The 19,671-nt window shown below is 47.6% G+C and overlaps 1 protein-coding gene across 7 annotated transcripts in view; it reads left to right on the top strand.

Annotated features, from left to right (window-relative positions):
* Positions 1 to 277: 277 nt before the first annotated feature.
* The window catches only part of LOC119435975 (probable phosphorylase b kinase regulatory subunit alpha), a 128,981-nt gene continuing 109,587 nt past the window's right edge, over positions 278 to 19,671 (top strand). For 5 of the 7 annotated variants that reach the window (XM_049658318.1, XM_049658322.1, XM_049658331.1 and 2 more), the window contains exons 1-3: positions 278 to 595; positions 931 to 1,089; positions 1,985 to 2,201. In XM_049658318.1, coding sequence (XP_049514275.1) covers positions 518 to 595; positions 931 to 1,089; positions 1,985 to 2,201 — 454 coding nt within the window. In that variant the 5' untranslated portion in view covers positions 278 to 517. The remainder of the gene's footprint in view (positions 596 to 930; positions 1,090 to 1,984; positions 2,202 to 19,671) is intronic. The other 2 variants (XM_049658309.1, XM_049658336.1) reach the window with 2 other exon arrangements.

Raw genomic sequence — 19,671 nt, 5'->3', positions numbered from 1 at the left:
CCGTGGCGGTGGTGAGGGCTGAGCGGCAACTAGGCCTATCCATTCTATGCCTATCTGTCGACTGTCGTTACCCACCAGCACAACACAAATGTCACCACGCACTCACGGCACACAGACGACTCCGGCGATCCCTCTAACTCCTCGGATTATCTAGAGGCTATCGACGGATCATCCAGAAGCTCTCGACGGCGCTCGCTGAGCGGCACCGGCCTGCGGTACCATTCGCGTGTTCACGTCCTGGGAATGTTGGTGTGAATGCTGCCATCTATTTTTGAGCGTGAGAACTACTGCTCGGTTTGGCAGTGCCTGGTTTTGGTTTCCCGTGTCCTTCCTTTATTTTCGGGGGTCATGGCATCCGTGCTCTACGCTTGATGCGAGCCTGTGGCATCAAATAGACGGAATGTGGTCGATCTACAAGAAGGACGTGCTACTTGTTAGCACTCTGTAGCAAGATCCTAAACAAAAGAGCCCTGCACCACTTGCACGCAAAAGTATCACCCTTGCATGTGCAGGCAGCATGAGAAGCCGCAGGAATTCTGGAGTGCGCCTTGATTACTATCAGCGACTGGTGTGCCGTACGATTCTCGACTATCAGGTAGGCAAAAAGTGTGCTATTATTCTAAAATCGCACCTAAACACAATAATGTGTCTGTTGGCGTAAACGGCACTGCACTACGCGACGTATGCAGCGCGTTATGCAATGTTTGTTTGCCCGGCCGACACGCTCACTTTTGTTTCGTTTCCTGACATGCAGTCGGCCAGCTTATTTGCCGCTGGGCAGGCAATATTTGTGCTTAAATTGTTTTTTTGAAGACCTTCCAAGCATTTCGTCGATACTTCCGTTTTTAGTTGATTGTTCCTCCAGCTTGCATGCTGGTTGATGTTCTCTTGAAACATGAAAAAAAAAAAAAAAAAAATGTGTTTCCTCAGGATCCTGTCACAGGTCTTATTCCAAGTCACAAGCAAGATGATCATGCCTGGGTCAGGGACAATGTCTACTCCATTCTTTCTGTGTGGGCTTTGTCAATGGCTTACAGAAAAAACGCAGATTTGGATGAAGACCGGGCAAAAACATATGAACTGGAACAGGTATGTCAATGCTGATCATCTTTAAATGCATTAATTTTCCATGACACTTCATGCCTATCCCCTTGAGGCACCAAATTCATCCTGTCTATTGTAAATTTAGTTTCGCTACATTTCTTGCTTCTTCAGAAACAAACTCACCTGCAGAATGAATTAGAATTTTCAATTCTTCAGTCAGTTTTGTCAAGCTTACAGAAAGTGGACTCCATGCGAGAATCTGCTACAGGAACGTCAGATATAAGAACATCTAATACATCATGACTAGCATACTTGAAAAGAACCTCTGCTATTATTTGAAAACTAGCTGTGCCTGATTGTAAAGCATTATAATAAACTAAGTAAGAAGCGAACACACTATACAAAGACATACTGACACCGAAAGCAAGCACTCAGTAGACTACCTCCCAGCTAATCGTTAAAGAATCCCAGGTGGCCAAAAATAATCGAGCCTGCACTTCAGTGCCCTTCATAGCTGGATTGTGGATTTGTAATGTAAAACCTTGTAATTCTTAATTGGAGCTGATGCTTGAGTTTTCCTTTATTGATTAAATTACGCTTATTTAGTTTGATGGAAACTTGTCGATAAACGTTTTACTAATGGTGCACATGTAGTGAGTGTATCCTATTTTGCTATGTTATCTTAGCTGTTGTATTTCAATTGGTTCCAGTGGTCTAAGCAATTTATTGTAATGGAACATTTCAAAGCTTCCACAAATTTGATTCTAAGTCAATTTGCCATTATTTTTAATTGCTGTCTGGTAATCACTGTCATAATATGTCTACTATTTAGTAACAGCACCAAACGGCATGGGTAGTTATTCGGTAAATCTATGACAGGAGCTTGTGTGGACATAAAGAGTGTGTATGTGTTATTACCCTCCTCTTCTTTGTATTTCAGGCCTGCATTAAAATGATGCGAGGCCTGCTTTTAGCCATGATGAGACAGAAAGACAAGGTGGAGAAGTTCAAGCAGACTCAAAATCCGGCTGACTCCCTTCATGCGAAGTACAGCTCACAGACGACCGCCACGGTAGTCGGTGACCGTGAGTGGGGACACCTTCAGTTGGATGCCACCTCTCTCTACTTGCTTATCCTGGCTCAAATGACAGCCTCTGGTGCGTTGATTTTTATCCATTTTCATATCTGCTCATAGCTATATTGCTATATTCTATATATTCTATATTTCTATATATATATTCTATGGCTATATTCTATATTGACTGTCTTTCCTTGAAAGGGGTGTCAAAGGAGAGTAAAAAAAAAAATGTGTTGCTCTAAGACAGGCATCATTATGCAAGTTTTTCAAAAAAAAAGTAAAATCGGTATTGTGCATAGTATCCATGGCCAAAGTTCTTCAATCGAAAGACCTTTGAAGGACTCTGGTATGGCCTATAATCTAATATTGTTGCAAGAAAATGGCTGTAACCTTTTGCAGTATCATGATGCAGTGCAACTTTTATGTTTGAACTGGGTGTCTTCTACTATGAAAAATATATTGTTTTCTGCACTAGATCAAGCTGCTCGACTAGAGTAGAAAGATGTGACAAAAGGTATATTATTTGTAGGTAAATTTTTAAAATTAAGTTGTATGTGTAAGCAAAAAAAAAAAAGAAATGTGGTTTAATGTCTCGAAGCTGCACAGTGGGTTAAGCATATACAGTGGAATCTCGTTGATACAATTCGGCATAATATGTTTTTGGGGATATGTTTCTTTTTCTTTTTATGATAATGCGATTTGGTTGGATAATACGTTGGATAGTACGATTTTCGGATGATATCGTTACGCGAAGGACCAGTCAGTAAGACTACCAACTATTTACAGGTTGTATTTACAACAGCGGTTGCAGTGCTGACTGGTTAGACTCACAGCGCGAGCCCAGCTCCTTCTTCCTCTTCTTTTCTCTAGTGATGGTGCCCGCGCGCATCGTTCAAACAACCAAATACCACACGCGTGTAGCATAATCCCCCGGCGGCAGAAGCGACGTCCCGGAGCGTCTAAATGTCATCACTGGGAGGGTGATACTGCTTCAGTCGCGTAACGTGCACGATATCACTGGACTGGGAAGCAGTTGGGGCGTCAGGGGCAATCTCGTAGGTGACGGGAGTCACGGCACGAAGCACTCGGTAGGAGCCTGTGTAACGAGACAGCAGTTTTTCTGACAGGCCGACCTGACGCGACGGAGACCATAGAAGCACCAAAGAACCAGGCAGGAAGTGCACGTCTCAGTGTCCCAGGTCGTACAAACGCCTTTGACTCTCTTGGCAGTGCAGAAGGCGGTCACGGGCATTTCCCTTGCATGGGCAGCGCGGGCGACGGCATCAAGTGCATATTCACTGATGGGTGCTGCGTGAACAGGGAGGGTTGTGTCGAGGGGCAGTGCTGGTTCTCGGTCGAACAGAAGGAAAAATGGCGAATAACCGGCTGGTGTCGTGGCGCGAGGTATTATACGCAAAAGTGACAAACGGTGGAGCGAGGTCCCAGTCAGTGTGGTTGGAAGAGACATACTTCGCGAGCATGTCTGTGAGAGTACGATTAAGACGCTCCGTGAGGCCATTTGTTTGCGGATGGTATGACGTGGATAGCTTGTGCCTCGTGGCACAGGACTGCAGGATGTCCGCGATAACTTTTGACAGGAATGTCCGGCCACGGTCTGTGAGAACTTGTCGCGCAGCTCCATGTAATAAAATCACGTCGCGTAGAAGAAAATAGGCAACATCTGTGGCGCAGCTTGTAGGGAGCGCTCGGGGGACGGCGTAGCGCGTGGCGTAATCTGTGGCCACAGCCACCCACCTGTTCCCAGAGGTAGAAAGAGGAAAAGGGAAAAGGACCAAGTAAATCTAAACCAACCCGAAAGAATGGTTCCGCGGGAATGTCAATTGGTTGAAGGTACCCAGCAGGGAGCGTCGACGGTGTCTTGCGTCGCTGGCATTTCTCACACATAGCTACGTATCTTCGAACGGAGCGAGCAAGCCCTGGCCAAAAGAAGCGTCGGCGGAGCCGGTTGTATGTACGTGACACACTGAGGTGACCGGCAGTGGGGAGGTCGTGAAGTTCGTGGAGAACAGCCGAGCGAAGGTGTTTAGGGATCACAAGGAGTAATGCGGGGCCGTCGGGGTGAACGTTGTGGCGGTAGAGTACGCCATCTTGAAGTATGAATAAGCGAAGGTAGCTGTCGGGCAAGTGACGATTCCAGGCGGTCAATGATGACACGCAAGGACGGGTCACAGCGCTGCTCGTCGGCGACATGGACCAGTGGAAAAACAGAGAGAATGCAGGCGTCGGTGTCAGGTTCAGACGTAGAGGTAGGGTCTTGGACTGGGTAGCGAGAGAGACAATCTGCGTCCTGGTGTTGGCGTCCCGACTTGTACGTCACTGTGTAGGGATATTCTTGTAGTCGGAGAGCCCAACGACCGAGCCTGCCAGTAGGATTCTTGAGCGACGAAAGCCAACACAGCGCATGATGGTCTGTGATTACTGAGAAGGGCTTGCCATATAAATATGGGCGGAACTTTGAAACAGCCCAGACGAGAGCAAGACATTCGCGCTCGGTAATCGAATAGTTGCGCTCTGCAGTTGTCAGGAGCCAGCTAGCGTAGGCTATAACGCGGTCGTGTCCATGTTGCCGTTGCGCTAAGACTGCGCCGATCCCATAACCACTGGCATCGGTTCGCACCTCTGTAGGTGCGGACGGCTCAAAGTGGGCCAAGATCGGTGGATTGGTCAGAATCGTGATAAGGCGTGAAAATGCGGCAGCCTGAGGGGGACCCCACGTAAAAGGCACGTCTTTCTTCAGAAGTTCAGTGAGTGGTCGAGCGATTGCTGAAAAATCTTTCACAAACCGTCTGAAATAAGAGCAGAGCCCCACAAAACTCCGGACGTCTTTGACAGACTGAGGTACAGGAAAAGCTGTTACTGCTCGAACCTTCTCCGGGTCGGGTTGTACTCCGGAAGCATCGACGAGATGGCCGAGAACTGTAATCTGTCGGCGCCCGAAGTGGCACTTCGATGAGTTTAATTGGAGCCCAGACTTGCGGAAGACATCAAGGATAGCTGCGATGCGCTCAAGGTGCGTCTCAAACGTAGGAGAAAACTCAAGGACATCGTTGAGGTAACAAAGGCAAGTTGACCATTTGAAACCTTGAAGCAGAGAGTCCATCATCCGTTCGAACGTGGCTGGGGTGTTGCATAAACCAAACGGCATAACCTTAAATTGGTAGAGGCCATCTTGAGTGACGAAAGCGGTCTTTTCTTGGTCTCGCTCATCGACGGAAATCTGCCAATAACCAGATCGAAGGCTCAGATCGAAGGCTCTTTTTTGTTAAAAGAGAGCCGACCTATTATAACATCCACCATAATTCATTTTCTTGTATAGATTTAGCGATTGGCTCTGCTACCCACCTTCCTTATATAGAATGGAATGTCATTAAGAATCCATTTGGCAGCAACCACTTCCCTGTGACGTTGACCTTGATAGAGGAACATGACAGTCCACCCCCCGTTGGAAAATAACATCAGCTAACTGGAAAGGTTTTAAAGGGTCCACATACTTAACACAAGATTTTATCAACCATTTTAGTATTGATGACGTGGTAGCATATTTTACCGATTTTATACTCGACGCAGCTGAAAAATTCATTCCACAAACAAAAGGTTTCTCATGTAAAAGACGGGTCCCCTGGTGGAATTAGGAGTGCAGGCTGGCACGAAAGAAACAGAACAAAGCGTGGGGCACACTGTGTCGCTCCCCGACTGCGGAAAATCTTATAGAATTCAAACTGGCAAAATCCCAGGGAAGGCGTACGCGGCGACAGGCAAGGAGGGCTAGCTGGGAGAGGTTCCTCTGTGGCATAACATCCTACACCCAAGAGTCCAAAGTATGGAATGGCCTAAGAAAGCTAAAGGGGCAGAAAATCCACCCATTGCCTTTAGTTGACAACCAAGGGAATGCCTTGGAAGACCAGGCCAACGCTCTGGGTGAGCACTTCGAGCGTGTGTCAAGCTCCATGCATTATTCGGAAGCATTCCTAAAATATAAACAAATAGCTGAACTTAAGTCACTGGATCGTAAATGCCGACCGAATGAACCATACAACCGTCTCATAACTGCGAGTCGGCCTAGTTGGAACAGATTCATTTTCTTAAGTTTCTGTGTGCAAACAAACAGGGACGAAGAAAAGGAGACACAAGGACGAGCGCTTTCTCAACCAAATACTTAGCAGTCCTATCAATATTAGGTCTGGATCTATCGCTTACCGAAGCCTTGGCCACCACATCCACACATTCCACCACACATCGTTCTTTTTCCTTCTCTGGTACACTCCTGGCAATGTCCCTTGTAAGTGATAATCTGTCGACGATGCCGATCCTTGGCCCCACGCAGAACTTTGGCCCCAGCTTGAGTACTTCTTGATGCCGTTCTTCCACCGTTGCGCCCCCTAGTACTAGAAGGCGTCCCTCTGGCAAATCTCGTTTCTTCTTTTTCGGCAATGTCCGACGCACATCGTTCCACATGGCTTCAGTTAGAATATTTGCCTGTCTGCACCAGTCACGAAAAGCCTTCACATTGAACAGACCACCGGAAGGAGACGAACAGGCCACCTTTAGACATTCTTTGAAATGTCTAACCTGTCTATGGCTCTCTGATCTCAAGATCTTGATTATTCTTCTCCCATGTCCCGCAGACGGGGGCAACCATCCGGTCACCAGCAACACGTCATTTGGACATTTTCCAAGTTTCAGGAACCAGCTTAACACCCGTGCTCTGCATTCACAGACCGCGATAATGGGCACCAGAACTGCTGGGTTGTTTAAGCCAAAGTTCGGACAAGTAGAAAGAGGGCCGGAAGAACTAGAAATGAACTGAAGCATAACTGCGAGTCGGCCTAGTTGGAACAGATTCATTTTCTTAAGTTTCTGTGCGCAAACAAACAGGGACGAAGAAAAGGAGACACAAGGACGAGCGCTTTCTCAACCAAATACTTAGCAGTCCTATCAATATTAGGTCTGGATCTATCGCTTACCGAAGCCTTGGCCACCACATCCACACATTCCACCACACATCGTTCTTTTTCCTTCTCTGGTACACTCCTGGCAATGTCCCTTGTAAGTGATAATCTGTCGACGATGCCGATCCTTGGCCCCACGCAGAACTTTCCAACTAGGCCGACTCGCAGTTATGCTTCAGTTCATTTCTAGTTCTTCCGGCCCTCTTTCTACTTGTCCGAACTTTGGCTTAAACAACCCAGCAGTTCTGGTGCCCATTATCGCGGTCTGTGAATGCAGAGCACGGGTGTTAAGCTGGTTCCTGAAACTTGGAAAATGTCCAAATGACGTGTTGCTGGTGACCGGATGGTTGCCCCCGTCTGCGGGACATGGGAGAAGAATAATCAAGATCTTGAGATCAGAGAGCCATAGACAGGTTAGACATTTCAAAGAATGTCTAAAGGTGGCCTGTTCGTCTCCTTCCGGTGGTCTGTTCAATGTGAAGGCTTTTCGTGACTGGTGCAGACAGGCAAATATTCTAACTGAAGCCATGTGGAACGATGTGCGTCGGACATTGCCGAAAAAGAAGAAACGAGATTTGCCAGAGGGACGCCTTCTAGTACTAGGGGGCGCAACGGTGGAATAACGGCATCAAGAAGTACTCAAGCTGGGGCCAAAGTTCTGCGTGGGGCCAAGGATCGGCATCGTCGACAGATTATCACTTACAAGGGACATTGCCAGGAGTGTACCAGAGAAGGAAAAAGAACGATGTGTGGTGGAATGTGTGGATGTGGTGGCCAAGGCTTCGGTAAGCGATAGATCCAGACCTAATATTGATAGGACTGCTAAGTATTTGGTTGAGAAAGCGCTCGTCCTTGTGTCTCCTTTTCTTCGTCCCTGTTTGTTTGCGCACAGAAACTTAAGAAAATACAACCGTCTATTTAATATTGCCGAGCTGAGAGCTGCCTGGGCAGTTTCGGCCAACGAAACTGCCCACGCCGGCAAACGCCCGAGAAAACGAAGCTTTGGGGAGCTGGCGCCAAGCCGGCTGGAGTGGCGACACCTGCACGGCGGCGGGCGCACACGGTGACAGTCGAAAGTGAGGGAGCTACGAGGGAGGGCGAGGGGGAGCCACTGAAGCGGCGGAGTTGCTGAGGCGAACTCCGCTTACCTGTCGCCCTCCTCCCTCACATTCCACGGTCTCCATGTGCGCCCTTCGCCGGGCTGTGCCGGCGCCGCCCGCTCTCTGAAGTTTCGTTTACTGCCGTTATCGTGAAGCGAGCGTTGACCGGCGTTGGCAGTTTCGTGGCCCTCGATCGCTATGCGCGCCATGATATTTCACGACTCGCACTCAAGATTCTGGTTTCAGCCTCACTGGCTGTTCGTTCGCACCACGTGCCCTTCTCCTCCACTTCGTCTCTCTTTCTTCCTCGAGCACTCCTTGGAGCGCCCGTTTCAGGGGAGCGTTCGCCGTCTCCACTGACTTCCGTACTCCCAGGCAGCCACACTGTAACCGGTATTTTGTTTCCCGCAACTGCACTATAAGCGATACGTGTATACATGGAGTGCTATGGGAAAATTAACGGGAGTCTGAAAAGACCGCACTATATCCGGTCCTGCACTATAAGCGGTTACGTTATAAGTGGTCTATACTGTACCACAATAGTGTTTCGTGTGTCCGGTATTTGGATAAACGCAAGCACAAGCTAACTGGGCCTGGGCGTTTTACGGGATGAGTGGAGGCGCAAATGTGAACGGCCTGGACGGTGCAGCCACCTGGTGGCACAGAGCTCAACGAAACACAGAACTAATGTAGCAGTAATCAAGTGTATTCTACTTTGCTGCTGGTGTAAATTTTTGGCAGGAGCGTAATTGTGAGCACATTATTTTCTAGATGTTTACAATGTTTTACACTTGGTTACAGCAATATTAGCTATTTGTCACGGCCGCCTGGATCGGCGCGCGCGGCGGGGTTGCTACGGCCGTCCCATTCGACACGCGCCCCATTGAAAACATGTAATTGACGAAGTTGCCCCGCGCGCCGTGAGGCGGCGCTGTGCTCCCACCCCTCTGATGACGGCGTCGCGGCCGTGGAGATGCTTGGAGAGATGCGCATTTGACATCGTGCACGTGGTGAAGATAGGTTGATTGTTGGCCCAAAGTGGACTGACAGTTGCAAGAAACTGCACGAGAATCAAGGCACGTGGTGGTGGTGGAATCTTAGGCCGGCTTTACACAGCGAGGGTGTTTCTTTGTAGCATAAGATGCAGCTAACGCTTAGGCAGGGTGTTCACGCGACTTCGTGTGGCGCATTGCATGCGCCTTGAGACGTATTCTGGCGAGTGAGTTGCCGCTGTGCCGAAGCGCTTCCCCTGACCACGCTCGTCATTCTTTTCTTGCGCTCGCTTTTCCCTTCAAAAAGAAACGTATTTCATCATCATGGTCACTGTATGGCTACGTTCTCGGGTCGAGGGCTGTGTTCACAGAAGTCTTCATATACAGAAATCACGGTGGTAATAATAATTTTGCAGTACATTTTCTCCAGCCTGATGTACCTGCCGAATTAATTATTCGGGGCCCTTGCATGCGCGTCGCATTTACATTGTGAAGTTCCCACGATACATCAGTGGTGCTGAAGCGGCTTTTCGTTCAAGCCTCGAACTACTATATGTTACTTGGAAATGTTGCTTCTGAAGGCCCTGTGTAACTAGCATATATGCTTTCATATGCATTTCACATTGTTGTACCACATTGAATTGAAGCAAGTGATTTGTTTTTATAATCTCGCCTGAAATTCTGCGTGTAATTTACTGTATTTTTAAAAAACATGCCGTACTGCTGCGTGCCGTGCTGCAACTCGAGCACCAAGAAAAAGCTTGGTCTAAGTTTGCACGCATTTCCAGTGGAGGAAACTGGAGCAGTGGAGCTTTAATTTGTCCTCACTTAGAGAGCTGTCCTCTTTTTGCTTGCCAGGCAAACGAAAAGCATGCATCAGCGATTTCTTCATGAATTGCAAGCAAATTTATAAAGCCCGTACTCTCAAATATTGGCGGAGTCGTTACGGACACAGCGGCTTACCGCAAAAAACTAATGAGTAAGCCACTGAGCCGAAAAGTTCTCCGCGTTTGAAGGAGTACTGCGAGTGCACAAGCGCTGTGTGTTTGCTATCGTAAATAAATTGTAGGTATTGTGAATGTGTTATGCTGGTAATTTTGCAATGAATACAAACATGGCATTCAATTATTTACTGATGGCTCAGAAAGTTGCTGAAAAATGTCTGTCCGTGGCTGTCGACTCAGGTAAGCAGCTTGATACTTCGTGCAGGAAGACGCGCGATGAGTTCGCTTATTTAACACGCTTATTTAACACAATAAACAGCGCATTCGCATGTACACATGCAAGACTGCCGCGACTTTTTTTTTTTAATTATGGGGTTTTACGTGCCAAAACCAGTTCTGATTATGAGGCACGCCGTAGTGAGGGACTCCGGAAATTTGGACCACCTGGGGTTCTTTAACGTGCACTTAAATCTAAGTACACGGGTGTTTTCGCCGCGACTTCAGCTCTCCATTTAAAAGCACCGAGTCATATCTCTTGCTTTCCACGGCGTATTTTGACAGTCAATTGGTCAAGCTGGGGAACATGCAAGTCATAAACAAAAGTTTGCGGGCTGCGGATTTGCGCAAAAAAAAAATCTTGGTTGCCTCGTCAGTCAGCTGCCATTCCTTCAAGCAGATACAGCTCGAATGCCTTCTCTCGCGTGCAGGCTTTCCATTGCCATGCTGCGCTTGAGGGCGCGGAAATAATTTTCCCGCAAAACTTTGGCTTACGAGTGTACGTGTTTCGGACAGCATCATCCTGACAGAGGCTGGAGTGCAAAGAAGAAAAAAAAATAGCATCAAGTGACATCGGTGCTTTTGTGTGTCTTTTTGTTCGGCACAACTTCTCGCGGTTTCTTATAAAGCGATATTTTCATTATAGCGCGAATTATAGCGCAAATCGTCTCGCGCGCAGCCGTAGCAAGAGAGTTGAGGGGTGGGAGGCGCGCGCCGCGGTGCGGCGAAAGCAGCGGCCACGCCCCTTTCCGCAATTACACCCTCTCCGTCCGAATGGGACGGCCGGAGCAACCCTGCCGCGCGCGCCGATCCAGGCGGCCGTGTATTTGTTTAGCTGGTTAAGCTCTGTGCCACCAGGTGCCTGGACTATGCCAACCAAACAGGCTGCTCACGTGTTTGCGCTAAAGCTCGTTCATCACAGTGTAGCGAAGAGAGACGCTAGTGGGTCCAGCTCTAGTCTGCCCAGACGCTAGTTGGTCCAGTGCTTTGGCTCGCAACGGCGCTCGTGCTTGAAAGCCGTGTCTCGTTTGGCTGTCGACGCTGCTTTTCTGATCTTTAATAAACCCTTTACAATTGGTGGAGCGTCATTGAGGACATTGTATACGCCATTGAATTTATTGCAATTTCGTCGTGCTCCCATGACGTTATCCTCGGCTGGGATTTTCTCTCCCGCCACAATGCCGTCATTCATTGCGCACGGGCCGAACTAGAACTGTCGCCACTCTCAGATTTGACGCTCGCTGACAATGCTTCTCTACCGAACAAACTCCTCGTCAGACACGACACCACCGTTCCTCCCAACTCGTCAGTGGTTGTCTCTATGTACTGCAGCAGCCTCTTCGACGCCGTCGCACTACTTTCTCCGTCTGGCCGCTTTTCCACTCGAAAAGGTCTCCTGCTACCTTTTGTGACGGTGAACATCACACAGGGCTCTAGTGCTATATTTATTTGTAACCCGTTCTCGTACCCTGTGTTGCTACTCCAAGGAGAATGTCTGGGCAGTGTCGAAGCTATCGCAGACGTACAAATTACGGACGTTCCTGAAGACCCATACTGTGCCCGTTACAGTACTCTCGGCTCGATTTCTACGTCTGGCCCATTGCCTATAAATGTGTTCGATTCCTTCTGTTGCCGATGACCTTACACCGGGCCAGCGATCACAGCTTCTATGCCTCCTAGAAGAATTTCATGCTTTTGACATCGGGCAACCTTCCCTGGGCCGGACGTCAACAGTTACGCGCCACATCGATACTGGCTCCCAATCGCCATTGCGGCAACGCTCATATCGTGTATCAGCTACAGAACGTCGCGTGATTAATGAACAAGTGGCCGATATACTCTGCCATGAAGTGATCCGACCTTCCCACAGTCCATGGGCATCTCCCGTCGTCCTTGTTACGAAGAAAAACGGTTCTGTACGGTTCTGTGTCCACTATCGGCTACTCAACAAGATCACTCGTAAGGACGTTTACCCGCTTCCACGAATCGATGACGTTATTGACAGCCTACAAGGAGCAGAATTTTTTTCATTTCTCGATCTGCGCTCAGGGTATTGGCGAGTACCTATGGCAGATGACGATTGACCGAAGACAGCCTTTGTCACGCCCGACGGCTTATACGAATTTAATGTCATGCCGTTTGGACTTTGTGATGCGCCAGCAACTTTTGAGTGCATGATGGATACCGTTCTGCGCGGCTTGAAATGGCGCACGTGCTTGTGCTACCTTGATGACGTCGTCGTTTTTGCTCCGGACTTCTCCACGCACCTTCAACGCCTCCGGCGTGTTTTGACGTGTTTGAGAAACGCCGGCCTACAACTGAATTTAAAGAAGCGCCGATTTGCAGCGTGGCAGCTGACGATACTAGGTTACGTTGTTTCCAAGGATAGAATTCTCCCCGATCCAGCCAAGCTTCGTGCCGTCGCCGAATTTCCTAAACCTACGTCCATCAAAGAACTGCGAAGTTTCGTAGGTTTGTGTTCTTACTTCCGACGCTTCATTTGAAATTTCGCCGCCATCATATCGCCTCTGACGAAGCTCCTTGGATGCAATGGACCCCTTCATTTGTGGTTGTCAGAGTGCGAGGAAGCGTTCACAAATCTCCGTCTTTTGCTGACGACTCCCCCAATTTTGCACCACTACGACCCGACGGCCCCAACAGAGGTACACACAGATGCCAGCAGTGTTGGCCTCAGCGCTGTCCTTGCGCAGTGCAAACCTGGCTTTCCTGAATATGTCGTGGCCTATGCCAGTCGCACCCTTACGAAAGCCGAGACCAATTACACTGTCACGGAAAAAGACTGTCTGGCGATCATCTGGGCTCTTACTAAGTTCCGGCCTTATTTGTATGGCCACCCATTTGATGTCGTCACCGACCACCATGCACTATGTTGGCTGTCATCGTTGAAGGATCCTTCAGGTCGTCTTGCCCGCTGGGCACTTCGCCTGCAGGACTACGATATCCGTGTGCTGTACCGCAATGGACGCCAACATTCTGATGCCGACGCCCTATCACGCTCTCCCTTGCCTGATGACAATACCTGCTGCTCACTATCCCAGCTAGCTGTTTCTACAATCGACCTTGAGACTATCGCTTCCTATCAGCGCAAGGACCCATGGATTGCCTCGATTATAGACTTGCTTGCTGACCCATCACCACAATCAACCACTCGTACGTTGTGTCGTCAGGCTCGCCATTTCGTGGTTCGCGACAACCTGCTTCACAGACGCAGTTATGCCGCAGACGGCCGCGAGTGGTTGTTAGTAGTTCCTCGCAGTCTGCGCTCCAAATTCTGCACATCCTTTCACACCGATCCACAGTGCGCACACTTGGGAGTTTTCAAAACCTACCAGCGCCTTCGACAGCGCTACTACTGGCGCGGAATGTACAAGTATGTTCAACAATTCGTTCGCTCCTGCCCCGACTGCCAGCGCCGGAAATCTTCACCCCAGCTCTTGCCGGCTGGTCTGCAGCCTCTACCCTGCCCTACCCGGCCGTTCGGGCATGTTGGAATTGATTTGTATGGGCCACTTCCCTTGACGTCGGCTGGTAACTGCTGGGCTATTGTGTCAGTAGATCACCTCACATGATACGCTGAAACCGCCGCTCTCCCAGCAGCTACAGCGCGCGATGTTGCCTCATTCCTGCTTTGCCGATTCATCCTGCGGCATGGTCCACCCCAGGAATTGCTCAGTGATCGCAGACGTGTCTTCCTGTCGGAAGTGGTTGAAGCCATTCTGAAAGAGTGCCACGTTATTCATCGCACAACTACGGCGTACCACCCCCAAACCAATGGCCTCACAGGACGCTTCAACCGCACGCTCAGCAACATGCTTTCAATGTACGTCGTCTCCGACCACATGAACTGGGACGCCATTCTGCCCTTCGTCACCTACGCGTACAACACCGCTACTCAGAGCACCACTGGCTTTTCGCCCTTTTTCTTACTATACGGTCGGCACCCGTCGCATACCATCGACACAATTTTACCTTACCGGGCGGATGCATCCTAGGGCTCACCTATTTCTGCCACAGCACGGCATGCTGAAGAATGCCGTGACATCGCACGTGCCTTTACTTCCAACGACCAAGAGCGCCAGAAGAGCACTCGCGGTGACTCCACTTCCGCAGTCACCTTGCTTCCTGGCGCGCTTGTGTGGCTCTCTGTCCCGTTCACCGCCCCTGGCCTCTCATCGAAACTACCCCTGAAATATGAAGGCCCTTACCGCGTCGTTGAACGCGCATCTCTCGTGAATTTTGTTATCAAACCAGTTCAACCGTCTTCGGACCAGCGCCGTCGTGGACGAGACATTGTCCACGTCGACCGCCTCAAGCCATACTACGATCCTGTCATCCTGACTAGCTGTTAGGTCACCGGACGGCTCCCTTATCACTCCCGGGGTAATTGTAGCGAAGAGAGATGCTAGTGGGTCCAGCGCTTTGGCTCGCAACGGTGCTCGTGCTTGAAAGCCATGTCTCGTTTGGCTGTCGACGCTGCGTTCCTCCGATCTCTAATAAACCCTTTACAACAGCAATAGTAGCATGGAGGGGCTTTAGTTTACACTGCCACCCATCCGTCAAAACGCCCAGCTCGCCTGCTGTTACCAGAATACCGGACACGCTCGGCGCTGTGACAGAATGCTTGCAACACACGCTACTTGGACAGCTCTCGCTTGGGATCGACTGCCAGGCGGCAGGCAGAGAGGTTGGAGAGGCTTCGCACGCTGGCTCCAAAATGACTGGAAGTAAACGACACGATGTCCCATCATGATGCAAAGCCAGTGAAGGTGGAGCTTAGCCCCGATCGCTCGGCGAACGAGTTGAGGAGAAAAAGCATAGCTATGGAGGTGGGTAACTTCTAAGCATCCGTAGCTCTCTTAATATGAGATGCTTCACACAAATTGTGGTACGAATGTTTTACTGTAGCTGTACCCTACGCGTCTACAAAATTTGTCCAAACTGTTTCAGGGACCCTTTAATATAGTAATCAGGTGACTGTTGTGTGTGACTTAATTATGCAGAATTTTGCTAGTTGTTGGAGGAGGATCAGGTGAACTAAAGGGCTCGAGTCAAGTGGAAACCATATGAAGCCAACAGACACTGAAACCAAGGAAAGCATAGGGGAAATTAACTTTGTTTTGTTTAATAAGTGTCTAAATTTGGGTTTAGCTTCTGGTTTGTAAGAAATGGAACATAAATGAAAGTGAAACAAGAGATAACCTGCTGCATATGTGGGCCGAACTCACAGCCTCCACATGATGCATGCAGTGCTCTACTAGGGCAATGCATAGCAGTGACTGCCAACTGCCCCCCCCCCCCCCCTCCTTCTCCCTGCACACACACATAATTTGATCATCATTTATGTGCATGTACCATCAGCATAAATTGAATTGCGAACATGAACTAACTGATAAAAATGCCTGTTATGCATAATTAGATGGAAATGCTATGTGTAATTACTCTGTAGCCAGTCTCTAAGCATGAAGTAGTCCAAAGTGGTCGTTTTGGAGTCTAAATTAAGCCACTGTTTAAAATACAGGTGAACCTGTAAATGGGAACAACTCATTGAAGTAGTTTCGGAGTTGTTCGTGCTTGAATTTTTGCGCTGATAGTACATGCTTTGGAAGTGTTTAATGCTCACACTAACTAACAACCCTGAAAATTTTTTTAGCTTATGTGTGGGGGCACTACTTTGAATCTTTGAGTTTATTTCTCAAAGTTCGCACTTTTTCATCAAATATTCTGTTGACAAAAACTTAATTTAACACCATGCAATTTACCAAATCGAGGCACTTTCTGAACCAAACTTTCAAGAGGAGCAAGAAGACTTCGGCATTGTGGTCTCATGTTCTTGATATATTCTAGTTCAAAATGTGAAATGTTGCAAGGACAAATATAGCCCGAAAAACAGAGTAATCTTATTTCTTTTGTTTGTTTGTGTGTGCGTGCACGTGTGTGTGTGTGTGCGTGTGCGTGTGTGTGTGTGTGTGTGTGTGTGTGTGTGTGTATGTGTGTGTGTGAAAAGGGGCAAAATATTGTCGCTAATCCATAGCCATGCTGTGCTGTGTGAGAGAAGGTAGCTTTCCTGAGCTGGCACACTCGCTTCAAAGCTTTGAGATATTCATAAAATATGGAAAAATTCACACAGTGTGATGAAATTTTGCAGAGGTGCAAACAGTGCTTAATTGCATTCTCTTAAAAAATGTTATTCCAACCAGACAAGTAGATCAAGACGTAACTATTTTCCCTCAAATCTCACTCATAAAAGGCCCCTCACCAGGGCCGGTATAACGTAAAACTATTCCAATCTGTTTTTACTCCAAATCCCCCATTCGCCCTCCATGATACGTCTAATGGTTCGGGTCCATCCCATATGGGCGGGTGCCATGCCCATATGGGGAGAGCTGGAGCCATTTTGACCTATCACGGAGGGCTAATGGTGGATTTGGAATAAAAACACGTAATATTTTTACCTTATACCGGCCCAGGTTTAGGCACTGCAAAGAGACAAGTGCAGTGTGTAGATTGTGTGGTGATGATCATGTCCACAATGTATTGCACGAATGTATACCACAACATGTTAAAACTCAAACAAAAATCTATGCACCTGTCTTCTCAGAGGAGCCACTATCCCCACCAGCAGACATAGCATCACACACGGAGTACCTGCAGCGCATAAGTAGCCAGCAGTAGTGCAGATAACTTGGACAATCCTGTGAAATGCAGAGCGAGCAAAAACGCTTCTGGAAATGTGTCACGCAGCAAAAAAAAAAAAGACAGAAAAAAGAAGGGAGGTACGGGTCACAATATAAATACCACATGGGCTCTCAGCTCCGATATGGGTTATGCAGAAGAGAAATGTGACTTCTCAGGTACTTGTCAAGCTAATGGGAGAGAGCCTATGCCATGGTGGAGAAGCTCTCCTCTTATCATGGCCTCAAAACATTTCATTTTCTTCTTCCATCTTGGGTGCTACTGAATGCTTTTTTATACTTCTTGTGGTAAAACGCTTCCTGGACAACACATTACAGCTTCCACTTCATGGCGTGATGTTTGCAGAGCAAAACACTGAAGTGCAGAAAGAAAAGAAAGAAGAAATGGTTAATGAAAGAAGGACAAACAGAGCACTGAGTACCAATTTGATTTATTGGTCAAGAGCACACAAACATGTACACAAGGTGACAGATTTATCAAACACTGTATCAGCAACACTAGTCACATTGGTAGGTCAATAAACCAGCAGTAAAAGCTTGTAAAAATTAATGCATGGCAAGAATTTTTCATAGATTAAAAACCAGGCTAGATTAGGGTTGACATAGGCTCAAAAACGCAAACTCCTTATCGTGTAAAGGATCTGATGGTTGACTCACGCTCCTGTGTCCATATTTCTTAATATAATGGGCCTCAGAAATTTCCCGCTTTCCCCGATTGTGATGACGTTTCAGCATATTTTCCTCTTCCAACTGAGGCTTGCAGTCATAACCATTGCAGTGCAACACTAGGTAAGCTGTTCTTTCTTTTGTTAAGTTGTTTTTGTGTTCCCCCAGCCTTTTGTTAATACAGTGTCCTGTTTGGCTTATATAAAGGTGGCTGCATGTTAATAGTATTCGATACACAACTCCTACGCAGCAATCCACAAATTGCTTTTCATGATTAACTGTGCACATCCAGCTTTTTGTATTTTATGTCCCACTAAGGTGTTCGTCAGTCATCCTATAAATCTGACCTTGCATGGGGCTGATAAGACTACCTCACCACCGTATCGCGACCCAACTTTTTTCAAACCATGGGAGATGTGCAAACATGGGATAGCTGCTGCTCCTTCATTTTTATTCTGCCCATCTGTTTTTGTGGCCACGCTTTTTTGCTATTTGCAACAACTTTTTGCAAACTGATAAAATTACAAACTTTGGAAATCCAGCCGGAAGAAGCCTGTCTGTCTCTACTTTTACGCTATTTGCCGCCATATGTGAACAAGGCTGATTAATGCTGCATAAATGGCGAATGAAGCAATCGCTCTTTTTACTAATTTGGAGTGGCTAGAGGCGTAATTAAGAACAGGCTTGAAACTTCGCGGTTGGTATCCCCAGCAAACATGATCTTGCAATTGCCGAATAATAATGACTAGGAAATGCAACGAGTTATCCTGAGGAACCTCGCACGTAAAATCCAACCCCCGGCATTTGCTTTAAAAACACCTAATATATGCTGGGCCAAGTCACTTCTACCACCCAATAATGAAGGCTGCAAGAAAATAACATCTACATATCTTTTTACGAGATCATGTTTGCTCGGGAGACCAACTGCGAAGCATGAAGCCCGTTGTTAATTACGCCTATAGTCACTCCAACGTAGTAATGAGAGTGATTGGTTCATTCGCCATTTGTGCAGCATTAACTCTTTCGTTACTGTGCCTATAGAAATCAATCAATTCAATTCGATTGACAGTTTTTCTATGCTTTGTTATACATTTCTGTTGAAATTCTTCTACTAGCATCATCATCATGCACCCTCTGAAATGATGACTGAACTTTAGCATTTTGTCAGATTTGACAATATTTTGCAGGTTGGGGAGTCTGGAAAAGTAAAACTTTGACTGCAAGTATTGTCAAGATTAGCCTATGGTACTTCAGCACTTCTTCAACAAAAAGACTCAAAATTTGCTGTTCGGTCGATTCGGCAAGATAATTTTTAAATGACAGCAGCAGCGAAGACGCAGAAGCTTCTCTCTGGTTGTCATTTTTCTGATCAAATATATAGGCTGGTTTAACGATGCCTCAAACAATGGTAGATGCTCATGAGTGCGTGTTATTTTGATAATGTGTTTGAGTAACATCAAGTGCAACTTTATTTTACCCCCGTGGGTTGCTTTTATCCATCAGCGCTTCGGCAGCATATGTAGAAATTATTACGAGTAATCCTTCCCGTAGCGTGGGGTTTTCACTCGCACAAGAGCACGCAGTCGATTACAGACTGACCTTCAACTGAAGCTTGACTAGCTGTCTAAGCTCTTACATTTTGAACATCGCCTGTTCAAGGGCCCTTATTCACTACTGTACAATATTGTGCAATATTCCACATTGCTGTACAGCACTGTACAGGAACTGAACAGTGCGTGTGGAAGCTCCAGCCCCAGCTGAATGCACACTAGACCATCTTGCTTGCCCAGAAAAGCTTATCGAATGAATTCATTAGGTATGAGGAGGCTTCTTCATGCTCCCTGACCTGACAGCCATTGCTTGGCGAGTCTATAGAATGCAGTAAAAC

This window comes from Dermacentor silvarum, chromosome 1, assembly GCF_013339745.2.
Source record: "Dermacentor silvarum isolate Dsil-2018 chromosome 1, BIME_Dsil_1.4, whole genome shotgun sequence".
NCBI classification, from domain to species: domain Eukaryota; kingdom Metazoa; phylum Arthropoda; class Arachnida; order Ixodida; family Ixodidae; genus Dermacentor; species Dermacentor silvarum.
The sequence above is the reverse complement of the archived record's forward strand: the minus strand, read 5'-3'. Positions and strand labels throughout refer to the sequence as shown.